General features: G+C 38.8%; 1 protein-coding gene across 1 annotated transcript in view; it reads left to right on the top strand.

Annotated features, from left to right (window-relative positions):
* Nucleotides 1–26,084, top strand: part of SLC7A5 (solute carrier family 7 member 5) — a 112,685-nt gene that overhangs the window by 10,011 nt on the left and 76,590 nt on the right. Inside the window, exon 2 of the mRNA XM_053701212.1 lies at nt 12,466–12,591. Within this exon, the coding sequence (XP_053557187.1) occupies nt 12,466–12,591 (126 nt within the window). The remainder of the gene's footprint in view (nt 1–12,465; nt 12,592–26,084) is intronic.

Below are 26,084 nucleotides of genomic sequence, written 5' to 3'. Positions count from 1 at the left end.
GAAACCACTTAGTAAGTGTTGCCCAGTGAGACAAGCCAGCCAGTCCCTTTAACTAGGGATGGGCGAATGTGTTTATATTAGAATTTGAATGTTAGAACAAATGTTATTGTAGAAATTCGATTTACATAATCGAATGTTGCTAAGAACAAATATTCTTAAAAATTCTATAAACGAATGCTATTTATAGTTTTCAAATGTCAATTTCAAAATCGAATGTTCATAATTAGATCGAATGCCCACATTCAAATTTTCTAATGTAACATTCGATTTAACGAATGCTATTCAGAAGTTGAATAGTTCATGTGGTAGGGAATTTAGTAATTGATACATAATAGATACAAATATATCAATTTGAATATTTCTTTTTCTAATATTGCATATTTCGAATATTACATTTAAAGTGAAAATCAATCCTAGCGTTGTGCAAATGCTAGTATTGACTATTCAAACAAATAAAGGGGACTTTCATTCATGAAGTATAAGATACTTCATGTAGAAAGCTCCTTTATTTGTTTCAACCGATCACTGCTCTAAACTGCTTCAGCAGCCCACGGCTGAAATTTTTTTTTTGCTAAGAGGTGACGTTTTCACCTCTTAGCCAATAGCCATGCAGTAAATCCGGCTCCCATGGACGCCAAGCCGGATTTACCGCATGGCTATTGGCTAAGAGGTAAAAAAGTCACCTCTTCCCAGGGTCAGCCAGAATGGGGTCCCCGGGGTAGGGGGTTGGGGAGGGGGCGACAACACCGCTGGGGGGGGGGGGGAGAGGGGGTAGGGGGTTGTTTTATAAAAAAAAATGTCTTCTTCTCGCTGTGTCCTAAGAGTTTTTTGGCACAGATTATTGTAATATATAAATAGAGATTAAGTCCAATTTTGCACTGAAAAAGGGATAAATAATGGATGTAGAAGATGTATTTGATTTATTTTTATGTACAAATGTTATTTTCGTGTTTGGTCTAAGTCCCTGGATATGTAAAAGGTCGAAAAGCTTATTGTTTCTCTTTTGTTTTGTTTTATTTATGTCATTGTAATATTTTGTGTATCGAATAAAATCCTTAAAAAAAAAAAAAGTCACCTCTTAGCAAAAAAAAATTTCAGCCGTGGGCTGCTGTAGCAGCTAAGAACAGTGATCGGTTGAAACAAATAAAGGAGCTTTCTACATGAAGTATCTTATACTTCATGAATGAAAGTCCCCTTTATTTGTTTCAATAGTCAATCCTAGCGTTTGTACAACGCTAGGATTGACTTTCACTTTAAAGAGAGCATTAGAAATACTATTGCAAATATATAAATTAGAATTTTTCGAATATTGCATAATTCGAATCGAGTTATTAGAAAAATTTAAATCGAATATTACATTTAAAGAAAGCATTAGAAATAATATAACATTAAACAAATGCTAAAATGCACAAACATTCAAAATTTGTAACGAACGAATGAATGTGTTAAAATTTGTTTAATTTTTCAAATGCTGCTAAACATTCGCCTATCCCTACTTCTGATTCAAATCAGAGGCTGCGTAGTTTAAAATCTGTCTCAGTGTAGTTTTAAAGAGAGATCTTTATGTTACTGCCTTTGTAAACAATACTCTTACTAACATAATGTGAGCACCACACTACTTCAGAGGTAATGAGCTGTAAGCATGTTACATACTGCAAGTTTACTATTAAATTGTTCCAGTATGATTGTGACAAAATGCCATTTGTGAAATGTTGCAGCAGGCAACTTAACAATAACATGAAAATATCCCCCAAGATAAAGTCACTTGGTTAGAATGTTGACTGTTTTTAGATGGCAAATGCCTCTGTAATGTAGAAGTTTACCATCCTCATTTAGCCGTTGGTAGAAATTCATTGCAGTGCTCTTAGACATCCCCTTAGGACAATAGTATTAATAGTGTTTACACTATCTCTATTTCAATGTAGTCAACATTTTCACCAGGTGACATAGCCTTGGGTATCATTTCAGGAGGGAGGGGTGGATGAGCTCACTACACTACAGCAAAGGGATTTTGAGAGGGGGCCCTACAGTATGATCGCTTGGACAGGGAAGTGGGGAGGGTGAGGGTGGCCACTACACTACGGAAACATTGTTAACTTATTAGTATCATTAGGAAAGGGGGGGTCAGGGTACCCTATACTACAGAAAAAAAAATTAAATAAAAAAAAAAGCCCTAAAACTTCCCCTGTTGTGAAAAGCAAAACAGCATGTGTAAACATTCGACACACCCCTCCTCCTCCATCAGCGATCTGCTTTCATATAGCGTAGGAAGAACTTTCAGTTCAACCATATGAAGGCAGATTCTTGCTGCCTCTGGCTGCAGTCTTGGCTGTCAAAGCTGACAGCTGGGGGACCCCAGCATGAGGCAGAAGCTTGGACATAGGTACTACTTCATCAAGGTACGCTGAGCAAAGTCCATTATTATTATTGTCATTATTAAGGCTATTAAAATATATATATATATATATATATATATATATATATATTAAAATAGGCTGTCCAAACAAGACTATGTGGAACATAGGATTATCTAAAAAGGTTTCCACACAGACTTGTTTACACAAACACTGATAAATAGAAAACTAGTTCAAACATGACAGCACTTTACTTACTACTTTATAGAAACTAAAATATTTTATAGAAATTAAACCTTTATACTTTTATTTTCAATATTGAAACAATTAATATAATTGTAAAAATACATATACATATTATTCTTAGACTAATCTTAGAATAATGTCTAGCATGTATTTACTGTTTAACATCCCTTGAAGAAAAAAGTTATATGAATCAGGCAAACTAGTGAATAAGAAAGTAGATTCACAGAATAATGTTACAGCACAATTATCAAAGATGTTTAGAAATTCTTGAGATAAGCCTGTTATCCAGAGCATACCAAGGCCAAAAGTTCAAATAAGGTCCAGCCTGATAACAATATGCACAGGCTAGATGGAATAAGCATTTTTTTAAACTTATTTTATGATTCTACTGGCAATGACTGAAAGCAATACATAGACATGTGCATTTGTATGTGGACAAATGTAAAAAAAAAAAAAAAAGATGGCAAATTTTCTTTTTTAAGATATGTAGAGTCCACAACATCATTCAATTAATAGTGGGAATATCACTACTGGCCAGCAGGAGGAGGCAAAGAGCACCACAGCAATGCTGTTAAGTGTCACTCCCCTACCCATAATCCCCAGTCATTCTCTTTGCCTCTGTCAATGGAGGAGGTGAAGTTTGGTGTCTGAAGAAATGAATTCCTTTTTCGGGTACTTTTCCCTGCAAGCAAGGATTTGGGTTTAGCTGAGTCCACGTCAATCTCTTCAGTAGAGTAGTGGTGGCTTTTAAGCAGTTAGGAAGTTATGAAGTAGTCCTTGCTTTGTTTCCTAACACATTGCTGCCCATGGTATAGAAAGCCAGAGTTGGTTACTGTCTTCTTTCTTTTTCTACAGGTCTCTGTAACGAGTATGTGTCCTTTCACGCCTTGTGAGCTGTCTTCCTGCCAGACAGCTAGACTGCAGGTAAGTGCTTTTGTCTTCTATATCTTGGAGACTTGCACTTCAGAAGAATATGTCATATGCAGTAGATGAGCACATTTTTAAAATCCTTTATACAGGATTCTCTTTGGCAGTGGGCAGGCACATTATGTATGTTGAGATTAGGGGTTAATCTTCCCTTTATTGGGACGTTTTTCCTCTTTGGGCTAATTTTGTTGAAATACTTTTATTAGTATGTGTGTGGGGCTTATGTTTTATACAGGGATTTATGAATAAACTTAAAATTTGGCAGTTAGCCTGTTCTAGCGAAGCAAGCAAAGAAAACTAACTGACAGACTGCTTGAGCGTTTGTGTAAATTTATCTCCGGGGTTGTAGGCAGAAGGAAACGTGCGCCTTTTACTTGATGCAAAGTTTACTCTCTCTGCCAGTCATGTGACTTCTCTGTGCTGTCCGATATTCACGGAGCGGAGCAGCGTAATTGAATTTAAGTCTCTTCAGTGTCAATCTACTATATGATCGTTTTAGAGACTTCTGGCAGCCAAATTGTGTATAAGTGTTACGGTAAGGCACCTCAGCCTGTCTGAGGTGTAGGAGGCCTGATTGGTTTATTATTTTAAAGAATTTTTGCATAACGTTAAGTGGCTGTGGTATTAAAAAATCTTAAAGTGACAGTGTATTTAAAACATTTCTACAATTTGGAGAATTTTTTATTTAGTATTATGGACATGGAAGACTGTGTCTTTTGACAAATGCTTGTTATGCCTAGAGACACAAATTGTTTTGCCTATGCAATTCTGTGCTGCATGCTTAGCTAGAACACTTCAATTTAAAGATAAATTGTTGCCCATTGTTGCCCGCTGAGCCCAGTGTCTCTCAGGGTGATGCTATTTAGGCAATGCCACAGCTTTCTCCTCAAACGTCCCAAGCCTCTATGGCGTCACATACAGTGCCCTGCAGTTCCTCTCAGCCTCCTGGAGGAGTTTATTTGCCTGCAGATTTTGCTGCACAGGTATCTTCTGCGGTATCTGCGGCATTATCTGCTTTTCCTATGCTGGACAAACGCAAGAGGAAAATTAGACATTCAGATAGTAAGGTTTCTGTTCCACCTACTGCTACGTAGGTTGCCATTCCTCATAAGTCTGATGAAGAGGATACGTCAGTAGCATCTGAGAGTAAAATCTCAGATTCGGACAGTATTATTCCTTCATCTGATACTGAAGAAGTAAACTTCAGATTTATGCTTGAACACCTTTGTGTACTGTTAAAGGAGGTATTGGCTACTTTGGACGACTCCGATACTTCTGTCGTTGTCAACCCTAAGAAGTCTAGTAAACTTAATAAATATTATAATGTTCCTTGTGACGGAGATTATTTCACAGGAATGGGAGAAGCCAGGGATTTCTTTCTCCAGGTCTCCCGTATTTAAAAAGATGTTTCCTGTTGCTGATTACCTTAAAGATTCTTGGAGCACGGTGCCTAAAGTAGAAGGGGCTATTTCTACTCTGGCTAAGAGAACTACGATCCATATAGAGGATAGCTGCTCCTTTAAGGATTCCATGGACAAAAAGCTGGAAGCTCATTTGAAGAAGATGTATGTTTATCAAGGTCTTTAATGGCAGCCTGTAGTTTGTTTTGCCAAAGTAGCAAGTGCGGCATCTTATTGGTGGGACGCCTTGTCTGAATCAATTTTAGCAGAGACTCCGCTGTGGACATAGTATATCAGGGTTACAAAATAGAATTCAAAACTTTCGCCTCCCAGGGGCAGATTCCACCTTTCCTCCCTGTAAGTAATTGTTCCAGTAAGGGAACAGGGTCTAGGATTCTATTCAAATCTGTTTGTGGTGCCCAAAAAAGAGGGAACTTTTTGACCCATTTTAGACCTAAAGTGCCTCAACAAGATTCTCAGGGTACCGTCCTTCAAAATAGAAACCATTTGTTATATTCTTCCTTTGGTCCAAGAGGGTCAGTTCATGGCGACCATAGACCTGAAGGACGCGTACCTTCATGTTCCCATTCACAGGGACCATCACAAATTCCTGAGATTCGCCTTTCTAGACAAACACTTTCAGTTTGTGGCTCTTCCGTTTGGTTTGCCACAGCCCTCAGAATTTTCTCAAAGGTTCTGGGGGCTCTCTTGGCAGTGATCAGATCTCAGGGAATTGCAGTGGCGCCCTACCTGGACGACATATTGGTTCAGGCGCCATCTTTTCAACAAGCAAACTCTCATACAGAGATCTTGTTGTCTTTTCTACGTTCCCACGGTTGGAAAGTGAATCTCGAAAAGAGTTCCCTTGTTTCAGCTACAAGGGTACTTTTCTTAGGGACCATAATAGATTTCCTATCTATGAAATTTTTTCTGACGGAGGTCAGAAAATCCAGAATTCTCTCCTCTTGCATCTCTCTACAGTCTACTGTTCGGCCATCAGTGGCTCAATGGGGGCTAGTTATCAAGCCGTCTACTTTTCTGGCTTCGCCGGCCCAATACGTCCGCCTAAGCTCGCCTACCTTCGCCGCCGCGGACCTGAAAAAATACGCCTAAGTTATCAAATAAAGCTGTCAAAAAGCCGCGGGGCGATGAGCAGCGGACTGTGACAGTTATCACTCATCCGATCTCGCTGCCCTTCGGCTTTTTCCCAGCTTTATTGCTAGCCTGTCACTAAGCACTCACACTAAACTGCACTGTTCTACCCCCTATACCGGCGCCCCCGGAGCCCCCCGCAACTCAATAAAGTTACTAACCCCTAAACCGCCGCTCCTAGACCCTGCCGCAACTCTGATAAATGTATTAACCCCTAAACCGCCGCTCCCGGACACCGCTGCCACCTACATTATACCTAGTAACCCCTATCCTGCCCCCCCTATACCGTCGCCCTCTATTATAAAATTATTAACCCCTATCCTGCTGATCCCGCACCTCTCCGCAACTAAATAAATAGTTTAACCCCTAAACCGCCGCTCCATGAACCCGCCGCAACCTATAATAAATTTATTAACCCCTATCCTGCCCCCCACTACGCCGCCGCCACTGTAATAAAATGATTAACCCCTAAACCTAAGTCTAACCCTAACCATAACGCCCCCCTAACTTAAATATTAATTAAATAAATCTAAATAAATTAACTCTTATTAACTAAATGAATCCTATTTAAAACTAAATACTTACCTTTAAAATAAACCCTAATATAGCTACAATATAAATAATAATTATATTCTAGCTATCTTAAGATTTATTTTTATTTTACAGGTACCTTTCAATTTATTTTAACCATGTACAATAACTATTAAATAGTTATTAACTATTTAATAGCTTACCTAGCTAAAATAAAGAGAAATGTACCTGTGAAATAAATCCTAACCTAAGTTACAATTACACCTAACACTACACTATACTTTAATAAATTATTCCTATTTAAACTAAATACTTACCTGTAAAATAAACCCTAAGATAGCTACAATATAATTAATAATTATATTCTAGCTATCTTAGGATTTATATTTATTTTACAGGTAACTTTGTATTTATTTTAGCTAGTTAGAATAGTTATTAAATAGTTATTAACTATTTAATAACTACCTAGCTAAAAGAAATATAAAATTACCTGTAAAATAAATCCTAACTTAAGTTACAATTAAACCTAATACTACACTATCATTAAATTAACTAAATAAACTACCTACAAAGAACTACAATGAAATACAATTACATAAACTAACTAAAGTACAAAAAATAAAAAAAGCTAAGTTACAAAAAATAAAAAATTAAGTTACAAACATGTTAAAAATATTACAACAATTTTAAGCTACTTACACCTAATCTAAGCCCCCTAATAAAATAACAAACCCCCCCAAAATAAAAAAAATCCCTACCCTATTCTAAATTACATAAATTTCAAAGCTCTTTTACCTTACCAGCCCTTAAAAGGGCCATTTGTGGGGGCATGCCCCAAAAAGTTCAGCTCTTTTGCCTGTAAAATAAAAATACAACCCCCCCCAACATTAAAACCCACCACCCACATACCCCTAATCTAACCCAAACCCCCCTTACAAAAACCTAACACTAATCCCCTGAAGATCATCCTACCTTGAGTCGTCTTCACTCAGCCGAGCCACCGATGGAACTGAAGAGGACATCCGGAGCGGAAGAAGTTAATCCTCCAAGCGGCGCTGAAGAAATCTTCCATCCGATGAAGTCATCATCCAGGCGGCGCTGAAGAAGTCTTCGATCCGGCCGATGTCATCTTCAAAGAGGCGCTGAAGAGGTCTTCTATCCGGGCGAAGTCATCTTCCAAGCCGGGTCTTGAATCTTCCTTCCGCCGATGCGGAACCACCTTCTTCACCGACGGACTACGACGAATGACGGCTCCTTTAAGGGACGTCATCCAAGATGGCGTCCCCTCAATTCCGATTGGCTGATAGGATTCTATCAGCCAATCGGAATTAAGGTAGGAAAATCTGATTGGCTGATGGAATCAGCCAATCAGATTGAGCTCGCATTCTATTGGCTGTTCCGATCAGCCAATAGAATGCGAGCTCAATCTGATTGGCTGATTGGATCAGCCAATCGGATTGAACTTGAATCTGATTGGCTGATTCCATCAGCCAATCAGATTTTCCTACCTTAATTCCGATTGGCTGATAGAATCCTATCAGCCAATCGGAATTGAGGGGACGCCATCTTGGATGACGTCCCTTAAAGGAGCCGTCATTCGTAGTAGTCCGTCGGTGAAGAAGGTGGTTCCGCGTCGGCGGAAGGAAGATTCAAGACCCGGCTTGGAAGATGACTTCGCCCGGATAGAAGACCTCTTCAGCGCCTCTTTGAAGATGACATCGGCCGGATCGAAGACTTCTTCAGCGCCGCCTGGATGATGACTTCATCGGATGGAAGATTTCTTCAGCGCCGCTTGGAGGATTAACTTCTTCCGCTCCGGATGTCCTCTTCAGTTCCATCGGTGGCTCGGCTGAGTGAAGACGACTCAAGGTAGGATGATCTTCAGGGGATTAGTGTTAGGTTTTTGTAAGGGGGGTTTGGGTTAGATTAGGGGTATGTGGGTGGTGGGTTTTAATGTTGGGGGGGGGGTTGTATTTTTATTTTACAGGCAAAAGAGCTGAACTTTTTGGGGCATGCCCCCACAAATGGCCCTTTTAAGGGCTGGTAAGGTAAAAGAGCTTTGAAATTTATGTAATTTAGAATAGGGTAGGGATTTTTTTTATTTTGGGGGGGTTTGTTATTTTATTAGGGGGCTTAGATTAGGTGTAAGTAGCTTAAAATTGTTGTAATATTTTTAACATGTTTGTAACTTAATTTTTTATTTTTTGTAACTTAGCTTTTTTTATTTTTTGTACTTTAGTTAGTTTATGTAATTGTATTTAATTGTAGTTATTTGTAGGTAGTTTATTTAGTTAATTTAATGATAGTGTAGTATTAGGTTTAATTGTAACTTAAGTTAGGATTTATTTTACAGGTAATTTTGTATTTCTTTTAGCTAGGTAGTTATTAAATAGTTAATAACTATTTAATAACTATTCTAACTAGCTAAAATAAATACAAAGTTACCTGTAAAATAAATATAAATCCTAAGATAGCTATAATATAATTATTAATTACATTGTAGCTATCTTAGGGTTTATTTTACAGGTAAGTATTTATTTTTAAATAGGAATAATTTATTAAAGTATAGTGTAGTGTTAGGTGTAATTGTAACTTAGGTTAGGATTTATTTCACAGGTACATTTCTCTTTATTTTAGCTAGGTAAGCTATTAAATAGTTAATAACTATTTAATAGCTATTGTACATGGTTAAAATAAATTGAAAGGTACCTGTAAAATAAAAATAAATCCTAAGATAGCTAGAATATAATTATTATTTATATTGTAGCTATATTAGGGTTTATTTTAAAGGTAAGTATTTAGTTTTAAATAGGATTCATTTAGTTAATAAGAGTTAATTTATTTAGATTTATTTAATTAATATTTAAGTTAGGGGGCGTTAGGGTTAGGGTTAGGTTTAGGGGTTAATAATTTTATTACAGTGGCGGCGGCGTAGTGGGGGGCAGGATAGGGGTTAATAAATTTATTATAGGTTGCGACGGTGTAGGGGGGGCAGATTAGGGGTTAATAAATGTATTATAGGTGGCGACGGTGTAGGGGGGGCAGGATAGGGGTTAATACATTTAATATAGGTTGCGGCGGGTTCAGGGAGCGGCGGTTTAGGGGTTAATACATTTATTATAGTTGCGGTGGGCTCCGGGAGCGGCGGTTTAGGGGTTAATATGTATAGAGTAGCTTGCGGTGGGCTCCGGGAGCGGCGGTTTAGGGGGTAATAACTTTATTTAGTTGCGGCGGTGTAGGGGGGGTCAGATTAGTGGTGTTTAGACTCGGGGTACATGTTAGGGTGTTAGGTGTAGACAGCTCCCATAGAAATCAATGGGATGTCTGTCAGCAGCGAACTTGTACTTTCGCTATGGTCAGACTCCCATTGATTCCTATGGGATCCGCCGCCTCCAGGCTGGCGCTTTGAAAACCAGGTACGCTGGGCCGTAAAAGTGCCGAGCGTACCTGCTAGTTTTTTGATAGCTAGCAAAAGTAGTGAGAATGTGCCGCACTTGTGTGCGGAACATCTGGAGTGACGTAAGAATCGATCTGTGTCGGACTGAGTCCGGCGGATCGAAGCTTACGTCACAAAATTCTACTTTTGCCGGTCTCGAGCCTTTGATAACTAAGGCGTATCAGCCTCGCCACAAATACGCTGCGGAATACGCAGCGTATTTGAGGTTGACGGCTTGATAACTAGGCCCCATAGTATGGAGGTAATTGGTCTGATGGTCGCTTCCATGGACATCATTCCCTTTGCTCTATTACATTTGAGAGCTCTGCAATTATGCATGTTCAGACAATGGAACGGAGACCATTCGGATCTGTCTCAGAGGATAGATCTAAACCAGTCAACAAGAGACTCTCTCCCGTTGTGGCTTTCTCAGGACCATCTGTCTTGGGGCACATGCTTCCGGAGACCTTCCTGGGTGATTGTGACCATGGACGCCAGCCTGCTAGGCTGGGCAGCAGTCTGGGACTCGTTAAAGGCGCAGGGACTATGGACTCGGGAGGAGTCTGCTCTCCGCATAAATATCTTGGAATTGAGATACAATGTTCTGATGGCTTGGCCTCAATTGTCCTTAGCCTTTTTTCAGGTTTCAGTCGGACAACATCACCTCAGTGGCTTACATCAACCACTAGGGAGAAACTCAAAGTTCCTTAGCCTTAGCACTATTTCCTGCCATCTAGTGCTCCAGAGGCCTACCTATGTATCTCTTCAACACAGAATATCATAGGAACGAAGCAAATTTGATAATAGAAGTTAATTACGAACTTTTTTTCAAATGATATGAAATGTCTGAATCACAGAAGAACATTTTTGTGTTTCGTATCCCTTTAAGTTGAAAGCTTCTATCAGCCAAGCTAAATATGCTAAAGTATTGATCCTACAAAGTGCATTTGCTTTGCTGGTTGTGAAAAGGACGGGCTATATAATCAGGGTGGTTTGTTTGTTACGTATGGTAAAAAGGCTTCTTGTATTCGTTGTGTTAACAGGATGTCTTCATGAGTCAGTTTAGCTGTTGGTGTCATTACAGTTTGTGACACGGGTTGTGTGACAAATTAGCAGCTGTTTCCAGCTCGGGATCCGCAGTTCTCTACAGCTTCTAAGTAGGACTTTAAATGTGTGTTTTATCTATTTGCAGGGGTTAAACACATAGAACAATAACTGCATACAAGGCATGTGTGTAATACCTTTACAGCAATAGGTGTTCAGGGATAATGGTTTATACAGGGGTTCACACATTAATTTCAAATTAAGAAGCCAGCAAGAATATTGAGGAGCCAGACATATACTTTTTTTTGTGAATCAGACAAAGGTGTTTGGATAGATAGATAGATAGATAGATAGATGGTAGATAAGATAGATAGATGGTAGATAAGATAGATAGATAGATAGATAGATAGATGTAGAGTAGTCCAAAACATTAGACATCCCTGGATCTCCCAGGGTTTGTCAAGCACTTGATTAATAAATATCAATTTCATTAAGAATTGTTCTGTAAATGAAGGGATCTCTTAACTACTTTATCATGAATAGAGAATTAAATCTGAATGTTCCTGTCGTTCCATATTCATGATGTGTCTGTAGAAGCTTTGTCTGTCTTAGGGGCTTTAAAGAGAAGATGGCTAATAGCCCACAGGTAATTGGTACAGCAACAAAGAACCGGTCCTCAGCGGCTTCTCACTTGACAAAATAGAACTGGTAGTTCTGATTTGATTTATCAGTTTATTTACTTTACAAGAGAAGAGGGCAACATGAGGGGAAACATCTAGCAGGGCTGCTATTTAAAGGGACACTAAACTAACAATTTTATATATATAAAAGAGCACAAGTTAAAAAAATTAAAATAGTTTGTGCCAAGAAAACAGTTACTGAAACTGTTTATTTTTATTTGACATAAGTTTCCGTACTGGTTGGTAGGATAGAAGATCTCTGTCTGATAAGCAAAATAAACATCTCTATTGGTCGACAGGGACACACCTCATAATCATAAAATTAAAAAGAAAATGTTTTTTTAGTACAGGAACATTCATTTATAATATATATATTATATATATATATATATATATATATATATATATATATATATATATATATATATATATATATATATATATATATATATATATATATATATATATATTTAAATGTCCTCCTAGTTGCAAAAAATTACTTTAATTTCCCTTTAATGGTATTATAATAAACACCGTGACCCTACAAAGAAGGAGGATATGTTCACTAAGAACACATAACACATATTTTCTTGATGTTTTATGTTAGTCTTACTTTGTAATACTTTTAACTGTAGAAAATAATGTATTGCTTCTTACTCATGTAATAACTCCTCTTTATGTTCTTTGCTTCCCAGTGTTACTGACTGCCATCAACTGTTACAGTGTAAAAGCTGCCACCAGAGTGCAGGACGCATTTGCTGCAGCCAAGCTGCTCGCCCTTTGTTTAATCATCATCCTTGGATTTGTGCAACTAGGAAAAGGTGAGATAACTGCAGTGTGCACACAGAATACTGTGCCTTGTGGTGCTTCTTATGATCTATATCGTATAAAACCCTTGTTTACACAATAACCAGAAATGTAAGTATCTAATGACTGTGTGCTCTTATGAAAGTTGTATCACTATTTTGCTTGCACATATTGTTCTGTTTAGCTACAAACATGTAGTTCATAGTTTCCATTCTAACACACTGAGCAAGACATTTAAAACTTCATGTAAATTTGTGATATTATAAAAAAGAAATTTACATGATTAAAGGCAAACTATATGGCATCATGGATTGAAGGACATGTATATCGATGGACTGATCCCTTTTAATATTGTGTAGTGAGGCTAATAGGTGACATGAGTGCAAATAGCCTGTTGTCTATGAGTAAAGTAAGCATGTGTCTTTGTTGGGTTATTGAGCTCACCAATTTTTATTAGTGTAAACTGTTTATTATCAATTTCTTAACTTTAATTGATTGAGCTCGTTGTGTTTATAAAAAATAAATTCCCCTAGAAAAGAGGTAAAATATGAGGGGGCACCCAAAAGTATTCGCCACCTAAGAAGTGGTGAAAGGTTAGGGAAGCAGTGGTCTGATGACCGCTGCTTGTTAAATACGGATTGCAGGTTTTATTGTGAGAACCTGCAGTCGTAGGCAGGCTTTGCCTGGCGAAAGGGTTTGTTAAATCGACCCCATAAGGTCACTAATGGCACAAAATAATTGATCCATGCAGAGAATATTATTAATGGCAAGGCCTCCATGCAGAAGCTATAGGCTGCTACCTCCTGGCACTGTCTATAACTGAACAGGTCTATAAAAAGCAAAACAACACGGGGCACCACAAATCTTCCAGGCACATAGCTCCCCTGCTAGTGAGTTGATAAAAGTGGTCTCTTGTCTATATGGTGAGCGCACACACCACAGACCAACAAATGGTTGAATAAAAACTCAGTTCCATTGTTTTTAATAAAAGTAAGTTTTTATTCAACCATTTTGTTTGTGTCTCACTGCTACATAGTGCCCTCTCAAATGTAAGTAACCACTTTGGTGCAATTCATATCTTACACATTTTGCAGAATCACGCTATCTGGCGCAACCTGTTGTTTTGCTTTTTGTTAGTATTTATATCTGTTTAGGGACATTGCTTCTAAAGTCATCCAATATTGAGGGGTCATTTCAGTGTTGTATGCAAGCAGCAGTGGAATAATAAGATGCTCTAATACAGAGCATTCTCTTTTTGCCTTTGTATGTCCCATTATTGCATAAAAGCTTATGGGTCTGTGCACATCGCCCTGGGATATAGTTTGTATACAGTAGAAATCATTTGCAGAGTAAATTCTTTGATGGGCCCTTATTTGTCAGTCATTTTATGCACATATGTTATATACAGTTATTCCAGGGGAGATTGTAACCACTGATTCCATTCCCTGCTGGGCTATTTATCCTGATTCCCTCCTCCACCAGAGGCTATCTCAAGAGTTGAACACCTCAGATGGAATTAATATGATAAGGCCGCTGCTTGCCTCATCAGAAAATCTCCCCTTAAGAGGATTACATTGAAAACCCAATTATTTTGCCAGACTTTGTACCTAAAGCAACCTGTCTTCTGTCTGTGTTTCCGCTTACCCTCTGAGGTCCTGGCAAGATACTTTTAAAATATCACATGAAAGTTAAAAATAAAATAAAAATGTTTTGTGCCTAAAAGCAATCCTGTCCAAATAGCAGCTTGCTGGCCTCATGCAGCAGTCCAGGATGTTTTTGTGGCCCTCAAGCCAAATTTATCTTTGACAATTTGGTGTTTATTTAGCTACTAGGCACTGTATAAAAAATGTATTATACAAAAAAAAGTGTTTTTTTTTTTTTTTAAAGGGGCAGGCTAAAACAGAAATAAAGTCTTGTAAGTAATGCATGTGAGCTGGAACATGTTGCAACTGCTGAGCACAGCAATGGCTGCTACACCCATAGCTGTATCTAATTGGTTCACATGCAGTGTCTTGCACAGGAGCTGCAGTGTGTTGCTGAGACAAAAACTAAATCTAACTATACTTTTTGGGGGGAGGGGTTGCCTTTAAGCCAAATTATACATACATTTTGTCCATAGCTTTGGTTTGCACTTGCAGTGAACATAAACATGCACCAATGGCCTCTATTTATCAAGCTTTCAACCGCAAATACGCTAGAATTCTGCAGCGTATTTGTGGCGAGCCTGATTCGCCTTAGTTATCAAACTCTACAGACTGGCAAAAGTAGAATTTAGTGACGTAACATACGATCTGCCGGACTCAGTCCGATACAGATCGATGCTTACGTCACTACAGATGTTCCGAACGCAATTTCGGGACAATCTGACTACTTTTGGAAGTTATTAAATTCCTATCAGGTACGCTCAGCACTTTTTCGGCCCAGCGTACTTGGTTTTCAATCCACCGCCCTGGAGGCGGCGGATGCCATAGGAATCAATGGGAGTCGGAAAGCAGCGAATGCTCATGTTCGCTGCTGCCCGATATCCCACTGATTCCTATGGTAAATGTCTACACCTAACACCCTAACATGTACCCCCCGAGTCTAAACACCCCTAATCTGCCCCCCCTATACCGCCACAACTAAAAAAAAGTGTTTAACCCCTAAACCGCCGCTCCCGGAGCCCCCAGTCACTTACATTATACTTATTAACCCCTAATCTGCCCCCCCCACACCGCCGCCACCTACCTACATTTATTAACCCCTAATCTGCCACCCCCATTCGTCGCAGACACTATATTAAATTTATTAACCCCTAAACCTAAGTCTAACCCTAACACCCACTGACGTAAATATAATTTAAATAAATCTAAATAAATATAACTATCATTAAATAAATGATTCCTATTTAAAACTAAATACTTGCCCTTAAAATAAACCCTAAGATAGCTACAATATAACTAATAGTTACGTTATTTATTTTTATTTTACATTCAACTTTGTATTTATTTTAACTAGGTACAATAGTTATTAAATATTTATTAACTATTTAATAACTTCCTAGTTAAAATAAATACAAATATACCTGTAAAATAAAACCTAACCTAAGTTACAATTACACCTAACACTACACTATAATTAAATAAATTCCCTAAACTAAATACAATTTAAATACAATTAAAAACAATTATCTAAAGTACAAAAACAAACACTAAATTACAGAAAATAATAAAATAATTACAATCTTTTTAAAACTAATTACACCTAATCTAATCCCCCTAATAAAATAAAAAAGCCCCCAAAATAATAAAAAGCCCTACCCTATACTAAATTACGAATAGCCCTTGAAAGGGCCTTTTGCGGGGCATTGCTCAAAAGTAATCAGCTCTATTACCTGTAAAAATAAGTACAATACCCCCCCAACATTAAAACCCACCACCCACACACCCAACCCTACTCTAAAACCCACCCAATCCCCCCATAAAAAAACCTAACACTAACCCCTTGAGACGTCTTCACCCAGCCGGGCCGAAGTCCTCCACAAAGCCAGGCGAAGTGGTCCTCCAGACGGGCAGAAGTCTTCATCGAAGCCGGCCAGAGGAGGTCCTCCAGACGGGCAGAAGTCTTCATCCAGGCGGCATCTTCTATCTTCATCCATCCGGCGAGGAGCGGCTCCATCTTCAAGACATCCGGATGACGAGTCCTTTAAGTGACGTCATCCAAGATGGCGTCCCTTGAATTCCGATTGGCTGATAGAATTCTATCAGCCAATCGGAATTAAGGTAGGAAAAATCCTATTGGCTGATGCAATCAGCCAATAGGATTGAGCTCGCATTCTTTTGGCTTTTCCAATCAGCCAGTAGAATGCGAGTTCAATCCTATTGGCTGATTGCATCAGCCAATAGGATTTTTCCTACCTTAATTCCGATTGGCTGATAGAATTCTATCAGCCAATCGGAATTCAAGGGACGCCATCTTGGATGATGTCACTTAAAGGACCCGTCATTGTTCAAGAAGACTCCGGATGAAATGGATGCTCCCCGTCAGATGTCTTGAAGATGGAGCCGCTCCGCGCTGGATGGATGAAGTAAGATGATACCGCCTGGATGAAGACTTCTGCCCTTCTGGAGGACGTTTTCTGGCCGGCTTCGATGAAGACTTCTGCCCGTCTGGAGGACCACTTCGCCTGGCTTCGTGGAGGACTTTGGCCCGGCTGGGTGAAGACGTCTCAAGGTAGGGTGATCTTCAAGGGGTTAGTGTTAGGTTTTTTTAAGGAGGGATTGGGTGGGTTTTAGAGTAGGGTTGGGTGTGTGGGTGGTGGGTTTTAATGTTGGGGGGGTATTGTACTTATTTTACAGGTAATAGAGCTGACTACCTAGTAAAGGTAGGGCTTTTTATTATTTTGGGGGGCTTTTTTATTTTATTAGGGGGGGATTAGATTAGGTGTAATTAGTTTTAAAAAATTGTAATTATTTTATTATTTTCTGTAATTTAGTGTTTGTTTGTTTTTTGTACTTTAGATAATTGTTTTTAATTGTATTTAGTTTAGGGAATTTATTTAATTATAGTGTAGTGTTAGGTGTAATTGTAACTTAGGTTAGGTTTTATTTTACAGGTATATTTGTATTTATTTTAACTAGGAAGTTATTAAATAGTTAATAACTATTTAATAACTATTGTACCTAGTTAACATAAATACAAAGTTGCTTGTAAAATAAAAATAAACCCTAAGCTAGATACAATGTAACTATTAGTTATATTGTATCTATCTTAAGGTTTATTTTATAGGTAAGTATTTAGTTTTAAATAGGAATAATTTATTTAGATTTAGTTAAATTATATTTAAGTTAGGGGGTGTTAGGGTTAGTGTTAGATTTAGGTTTAGGGGTTAATACATTTAATATAGAGGCGGCGGTGTAGGGGGGGGCAGATTAGGGGTTAATAAATATAATGTAGGTGGCGGTGGGCTCCGGGAGCGGCGGTTTAGGGGTTAAACACTTTATTTAGTTGCAGCGGGGTCTGGGAGCGGCAGGATAGGCGTTAATAACTTTATGTATGTGGCGGCGGTATAGGGGGCGGAAGATTAGGGGTTAATATGTATAATGTAGGTGGCAGTGGGCTCCGTGAGCGGCGGTTTAGGGGCTAATACATTTATTAGCGTTGCGGTGGGCTCCGGGAGCGGCGGTTTAGGAGTTAATAACTTTATTTAGGCGCGGCGGGGTCCGGGAGCGGCTGTATAGGGGGTTAACAGTATAGTATTGTGTGGGTGTTTAGTGTCAGGGTACCAAGAAAGCTGTAAAAAAGCCTAAGAGCAGCGAGATCGATGACTGTTAGTTACCAACAGTCTGCTGCTCATCGCACCATACTTGGTGCGCGGCTTTTTGACAGCTTTTTTGATAATTTTGGAGAATGTATTCAGGTCCGCGGCAGCGATGTTAGGCGAACTTAGGCGAGCATATTGGTGCCGTTGAATGCAAGAAAGTCGACGGCTTGATAAATAGAGGCCAATGACTGAATTCACCTGAAAAATATGTTGTTTCCAGATGACATTAGATCTGGCCTGTACAGTCACATACATTTTGTTTTTTTAACAGGATAAATCCTGCCTTGTAGGAATTGCATTTGAATATACATCTGCTGCACACAGATGATTTATAAACACAGTAATCTTTTAAAGTGAATGGTAGCAGATGTGTTCTTGGCTATAACTGCAAATAAAAACAAGATACAATATCCAATGGTTTTGTTCCTTGATTCAGTTTTGTAATATTTTCAAAATAAGTACAGCAGTTTTTAATTAAATTCCCCTCTTAATTTATTATATAGAATGTTTTTTATATAAAAATAATTAAAAGCAGTAATGACACAATCTATGCAGAATAAAAACACATGCAAACAAGTTTAGTAAACATGTTTTATATCAAATATGATTTTTATATGTTTACATAAAGGGCATAAGCCTCAAACCTTAGTTGCTCATTAAGGCCTAGAAGTGGAGCGCTATTGATAAATATTACATAACCACACTAAGATTACTAAGATTATCATGCTATCCGGTATTACTAGTCCATGGTAAAACAGATTTATCGTAAAAAAATTTAGTGTGGCGGACGTCCCTTTAGCTTGCCCTGTACTTTCAATGGATAGTGCAGCTGCACTAAACATCATTCATATTACAAGTTGTTAGTTAGTGCAGCATATAAAAGCACTAAAAAGTTAGCATGACTTGAGATCTGAAGTGCTAGGGCTACAATAAATGTGTCAAACACATGTAAAACATATCAAAATAAAGTAATACACTCATTCATACATATATATATATATATATATATATATATATATATACATACGGCACATACATAAAGAGAAATGCTGTACTATGAACAACAGCTCAGTAACTTGTTCTATGGTGAAATACCACCTAGGAGCAGTCTCTTTTAGCCTAATTGTGCAAAAGAGAGAGGGGGGGAGAGACAGCAAAAGAGAGAGGGGAGAGAGACAGCAAAAGAGAGGGGGGGAGAGAGACAGCAAAAGAGAGGGGGAGAGAGACAGCAAAAGAGAGGGGGGAGAGAGACAGCAAAAGAGAGGGGGGAGAGAGACAGCAAAAGAGAGGGGGGAGAGAGACAGCAAAAGAGAGGGGGAGAAAGACAGCAAAAGAGAGGGGGAGAGAGACAGTAAAAGAGAGGGGGGAGAAAGACAGCAAAAGAGAGGAGGGAGAGAGACAGCAAAAGAGAGGGGGGAGAGAGACAGCAAAAGAGAGGGGGAGAAAGACAGCAAAAGAGAGGGGGGAGAGTGCACAAAAGAGAGGGGGGAGAGTGCGCAAAAGAGAGGGGGGAGAGTGTGCGCAAAAGAGAAGGGGAGAGAGCGCAAAAGAGAGGGGGGAGAGAGACAGCAAAAGAATGGGGGGAGAGAGACAGCAAAAGAGAAGGGGAGAGAGACAGCAAAAGAGAGGATGAGAGAGACAGCAAAAGAGAGGGGGGAGAGAGACAGCAAAAGAGAGGGGGAGAGAGACAGCAAAAGAGAGGGGGAGAGAGAGACAGCAAAAGAATGGGGGGAGAGAGACAGCAAAAGAGAAGGGGAGAGAAACGGCAAAAGAGAGGGGGAGAGAGCACAAAAGAGAGGGGAGGAGAGAGAGAACAAAAGAGAGGGGATAGAGAGAGAGCAAGGGGTGGGACCGCTGTAGTTTAATTGCTGATAAACTATATGGCTAAAAGTATGCTGACAGCTGACTATCACACCAATACAAGCTTTTTGGGAGTTGGCCCACACTTTGTGCCTGTAACAGTCACAACTCTTCTGGGAAGGCTTTCTCCAAGATTTTGGTGTGTGTCTGTGGTAATTTGTGCCCATTCAGCCAAAAGAGCATCTGTGAGGTCAGGGAATAATGTTGAGAAGGTCTAGCTCGCAATCAGCTTTCCAGTTCATCCCAAAGTTGTTCGATGGGGTTGAGGTCAGTGCTCTTTGCAGGCCACTCAAGTTCCTCCACATCAGACTCGTCAAACCATGTCTTCAAGGACCTCAGTTTGTGCACAGGCGCACAGTCATGCTGGAGCATGAAAGCACCTTCCCCAAACTGTTGCCACAAAGTTGCAAGCACCCAATTGTCTAAAATGTCTTTGTATCCTGTAAGATGGCCCTTTAGTGGAACAAAGGGGCCCAACCAAAACCCTGAAAAACAGCCCCAGACCATTATTTGTCCTCCACCAAACTTTACAGTAGGAACAATGCATTCTGGCAAGTAGCTTTCCCCTGGCTGACTGCCTCATAGTAAAGCATGATTTCTCACTCCAGAGAACCGCTTCCCCTGCTATAGAGTCCAGTGGCGGCGTGTTTTACACCATTCCAACCAATGCTTGGCATTGTGCATGTTAATGTGTGGCTTGTGTACAGCTGCTACTCCATTAAAACCCATTTCATGAAAAGCTTCTGAGGCACAGTCCTTGTGCTGATGTTGCTTTCAGAGGCTGTTTGTAACTTTGTAGTGAGTGATGCAGCAGATGATAGGTTATTTTTACGTGCTATATGCTTAAGCACTCTGTAAGTGTGCTTGGTCTACAACTTTGTGGCTTGGCTGTTGCTCATAGATGCTTCCCCTTCACAATAATAGCACTTAGAGTAGAGAGGGGCAGAAATGTAATAAACTGACTTGTGGAAAATGTGGCTTCCTATGACATTTAAAGTCACTGAGCTCTTCAGTACAACCCATTGTACAGCTGATTTGTCTATCAAGTTTTCATGGCTATGTGCTTGATTTCATGCATCTGTAAGCAATGGGTGTGACTGAAACAACTAGACTTAATTATTAGTATGGGTGCCCACATACTTTTGACCATATAGTGTATATAGCATGGCTTCATAAGAAAAATGCATTTATAAACATGTAACTAAACTGTATTGTTTTTGCTTAGTGCAAATTTTAGTAAAAAATGAGGCAAAACATATATTTTTTTACAATGTATACGCTGCTCCATAATCTTCAGAATGTTTAATTTTTTTTCTTACTGTATAGAAAAAGGTGACAAGTGCTCCAGCATAAAACTAACATCAGACCAACTAGATATTAAACTCAAACTGACAAATAGATAATCAGAAAGTAGACTGAAGATTCAAGATGGACTGACATAAGTCCAAAAATGTTAGGGCTCAAAAAGCTAGTTAACTAATCTACCTACCAGTAATCAAAATGTTGACAATGTCTATTCCATCATGTTATCTTCAACTAAGTAGCAGTTATACACAAGAAAAAATAGGGGTCACCCTAGGTCAGTAGACTATTGAATCTAAAATAGCTAGTAAAATATCTATAAACAAATAATATAAATGAACAATAAGGGATCATATATCTCTATATAAGTGAAGACAAGACAAATATTATACACAAAATAAAATTGAATATATATATATATATATATATATAATGGCAGAGAAGTCCCATATATCAATATAGGGTAAAGTCCAAACCAACAAAATCAAATGGAACAGTACAGGTCCAGGCTGCTATCTGTGAAGGGATCGTAGGTCAGAATCCCAAAATCAGTAATCTGCAGAAGATGGAGTAAAACAGAAGCCCCACATGGCCTAGTATTGCATGTACTCCCACTCCAACAGCAGTGGGATAGATCCAGATAAACGTTTCCCAAACGTCTATTTTACCATTAAAGGTGGTGAAAAGTGAACAAATAATTGTTTGGCAGTAAGTGGTAAGATCAAAGCTTACTTTAATAAAATTATAAAAACAGCAACGCGTTTCTCAGCTAGTAAATAGCTGTTTCATCAGGCTTAATAAAATAATAAAAAAACAATGGACAACACCTGTGGGTAGGTGTACACCAATCAATAATGCCATGGCAACGAAACAATGTGTACATATCTTAAAACCAATGTTAAAAACACTAACAGATAAAATACATTTAATCAACAATATATATATATATATATATATATATATATATATATATATATAAACATCCACAAATAAAAAACACAATGGATAAATCCCCATTAGTGTAGCCAAACTGTGTGTACTTTGTAACATCTTGTTATAAACATTACAGATTTGTGTCTAAAGGTGTTTCAAAAATGGAACATTACCAACTGATCAGATTTCTCTTGTATTTAAAAGGAGTTTACAAGGCGTATTCAGTCTAAAAACACAGCGGATCAGCCTGAGTGCTCCAAATCACAAAAACAAGGGGTTTTGGACTAAATACGCCTTTAGACACAAATGTGCAACGTTTATAACAAGATGTTACAAAGTACACACATTTTGACTACAGTAATGGGGATTTATCCATTGTGCTTTTTTATTTTATATATATTTAATTTTTATTGAGGTGATAGTGAAATACAATCATTTGATTCCAACAGATCCTGTAGTAGAATGTTCAGATAATATGATGTTACATCATCAGATGGTATTCCATGAGAATTCTTACAAGGTGATACAGTACACTTGACTATAAAAATAATGTCGAAATACGATGGCCTATATGAAAACTTTTAAGTGAACACCTCAGTTTTTAAATAATACTATATCCCCCTAAGGTAGATGTACGGCTAATGAAGTGTTATCCCGGTGTAGTATATAAGATCCACTCATGGGCCTCAGGATTCTTATTGTCGACTATGGGGATTTTCAGGGGGATTAGGAAAAGTTAGGGTTTTCTAAGGATGTATTTTCCTCTGCTTACCTAGTAAGCTGTATCTGTGGGGGGTGGAGTGACGTTGGCTTAACAATACTATAAGAACTAAGACGAAATGATTAGGGATTTATATATATATATATATATATCTGGATGGAGGTAATAACCTAAAGTGTAGGATAACAGGAAGATCTTTGGAAAGGCACATACAGTATATTCATATGTGGTTGCCACGAGTCATGATATAACTATAGGATCGCTGTCGTGGGACTATGACTGTATCTTTTTTAGTGTGGTTAAGTATAATAGTGGCTGGGGGTAAATATTTGCTAGATAAGTACATAGAAATAGAACACACCCCAGCAGGAGTTAGTCAGTAGTTAGCCTCATATATATAATTGGCAGAACTAGGCTTAACTGTAAAGATGTTAAGGAAAATGTAAGGCTGCCACATGAGCACTGGCCCTATACCCTGTGGCACAAAACCTAAGTTCTAAGTGTTCATTTATTATGCCATATGACTAATACATTTATAAGTCCAATACCAAGTGAGTTCAGAGTTTCACTTAATTCGGCAACTATGATATTTTATCACCCCCTAACATACAGGGAGTGCAGAATTATTAGGCAAATGAGTATTTTGACCACATCATCCTCTTTATGCATGTTGTCTTACTCCAAGCTGTATAGGCTCGAAAGCCTACTACCAATTAAGCATATTAGGTGATGTGCATCTCTGTAATGAGAAGGGGTGTGGTCTAATGACATCAACACCCTATATCAGGTGTGCATAATTATTAGGCAACTTCCTTTCCTTTGGCAAAATGGGTCAAAAGAAGGACTTGACAGGCTCAGAAAAGTCAAAAATAGTGAGATATCTTGCAGAGGGATGCAGCACACTTAAAATTGCAAAGCTTCTGAAGCGTGATCATTGAACAATCAAGCGTTTCATTCAAAATAGTCAACAGGGTCGCAAGAAGCGTGTGGAAAAACCAAGGCACAAAATAACTGCCCATGAACTGAGAAAAGTCAAGCGTGCAGCTGCCAAGATGCCACTTGCCACCAGTTTGGCCATATTTCAGAGCTGCAACATCACTGGAGTGCCCAAAAGCACAAGGTGGGCAATACTCAGAGACATGGCCAAGGTAAGAAAGGCTGAAAGACGACCACCAATGAACAAGACACACAAGCTGAAACGTCAAGACTGGGCCAAGAAATATCTCAAGACTGATTTTTCTAAGGTTTTATGGACTGATGAAATGAGAGTGAGTCTTGATGGGCCAGATGGATGGGCCCATGGCTGGATTGGTAAAGGGCAGAGAGCTCCAGTCCGACTCAGACGCCAGCAAGGTGGAGGTGGCGTACTGGTTTGGGCTGGTATCATCAAAGATGAGCTTGTGGGGCCTTTTCGGGTTGAGGATGGAGTCAAGCTCAACTCCCTGTCCTACTGCCAGTTTCTGGAAGACACCTTCTTCAAGCAGTGATACCGGAAGAAGTCTGCATCCTTCAAGAAAAACATGATTTTCATGCAGGACAATGCTCCATCACACGCGTCCAAGTACTCCACAGCGTGGCTGGCAAGAAAGGGTATAAAAGAAGAAAATCTAATGACATGGCCTCCTTGTTCACCTGATCTGAACCCCATTGAGAACCTGTGGTCCATCATCAAATGTGAGATTTACAAGGAGGGAAAACAGTACACCTCTCTGAACAGTGTCTGGGAGGCTGTGGTTGCTGCTGCACGCAATGTTGATGGTGAACAGATCAAAACACTGACAGAATCCATGGATGGCAGGCTTTTGAGTGTCCTTGCAAAGAAAGGTGGCTATATTGGTCACTGATTTGTTTTTGTTTTGTTTTTGAATGTCAGAAATGTATATTTGTGAATGTTGAGATGTTATATTGGTTTCACTGGTAAAAATAAATAATTGAAATGGGTATATATTTGTTTTTTGTTAAGTTGCCTAATAATTATGCACAATAATAGTCACCTTCACACACAGATATCCCCCTAAAATAGCTAAAACTAAAAACTACTTCCAAAAATATTCAGCTTTGATATTAATGAGTTTTTTGGGTTCATTGAGAACATGGTTGTTGTTCAATAATAAAATTAATCCTCAAAAATACAACTTGCCTAATAATTCTGCACTCCCTGTATACATTAACATAGTAACATTGGTATAAAACACAGATATTCAACTGACAGTAAGACTATATATAGTATCCAACTAGACTAGCAAAAAGGTAGTGAAAATTACAAAGAGTATAAGGTATAGGTTAGTGACTTTCATATAGTCTGTTAGTTTTGTGAGTAATAACTGTCCTAGGGATGTTTAAGTATGATAGACTGGAAAGGCTAGTCTATAAGTATAAAGAAAATGTTATCCTATTTCTCTCCTAACTTGCATCCTAAAGGGTCATTAGTATCAGCTAATTGTAATAATGTAGCTCGGACACAGCTGTTGAACATAAACAAACATATAGGTTACAGCATAATCAAAATTATTACAAATAGGCACAGCTAACAAGAATACAATACACATAATAACTGTGGGAAGTAAGAGCTATGGGTGCTGCATGAGATCGTAAGTGTATTACCTTCATACAGTCTCACAGTCAGCTTCATATTGTAGAACATTTAAACAGACTAATCTCTTACTTAAAATATGAGACTATTAGCTATGAAAAAGAGTGTGCTTCATGACTTACATGAATATATACAGTAGTAGAGTAATGGAGAAAAAAACACTCACAAAAAACAACTAAGTGTATACGCATGTCACTAGCAGCAAAAAAGCTACAGCTCAGTAATCATTTAGCCTATGCCAACCCTGGAATCATGGGTTAGAGTCTCCGCTTCATCTTCACCACCAGGAGAAGCAGTCCAAGGTAGCTCATTGCCGTAGGATTGTTTAAACATCCACTGCAGTGACTCAGTCATGGTATTTCTATTAGATGAAGTAAGGGAATGCAGGTACTTCAAACCCCAACCGAGAAAGCCGATCGCACCCTCCTGGCAGGGAATCAAAGCATAGTCACTCATCAACCCTCACGTAAAAGTAGGAGATGAGGTTACTGAATTGCTGCATCTCCTGTTGGCCAGGCGACATGGACTCCACAGCCCCTGGTGAGTAGTTGTCCTTTAGACTAGAGTAGAGAGCTGCGGACAGGCTATCAGAGCGGAAGTGGAGCACATATACACAGTCCTCTTCCCTATCTGTTTTTCTTTCCAGGAAGATATGGTCCCTCTATATCCAGGTTACCCATTGATGATAGTGCAGGACAGGGCCGACACTAGAAATTTTGGGGCCCCTGACTCAACCATTGATCAGGGCCCCCCCCCCTCCTTTGACATGTGCAATTTTTGACCAAGTGACTAAAAT

The sequence above is a fragment of the Bombina bombina genome, chromosome 1, assembly GCF_027579735.1.
Source record: "Bombina bombina isolate aBomBom1 chromosome 1, aBomBom1.pri, whole genome shotgun sequence".
Lineage (NCBI taxonomy): Eukaryota > Metazoa > Chordata > Amphibia > Anura > Bombinatoridae > Bombina > Bombina bombina.
The sequence above is the reverse complement of the archived record's forward strand: the minus strand, read 5'-3'. Positions and strand labels throughout refer to the sequence as shown.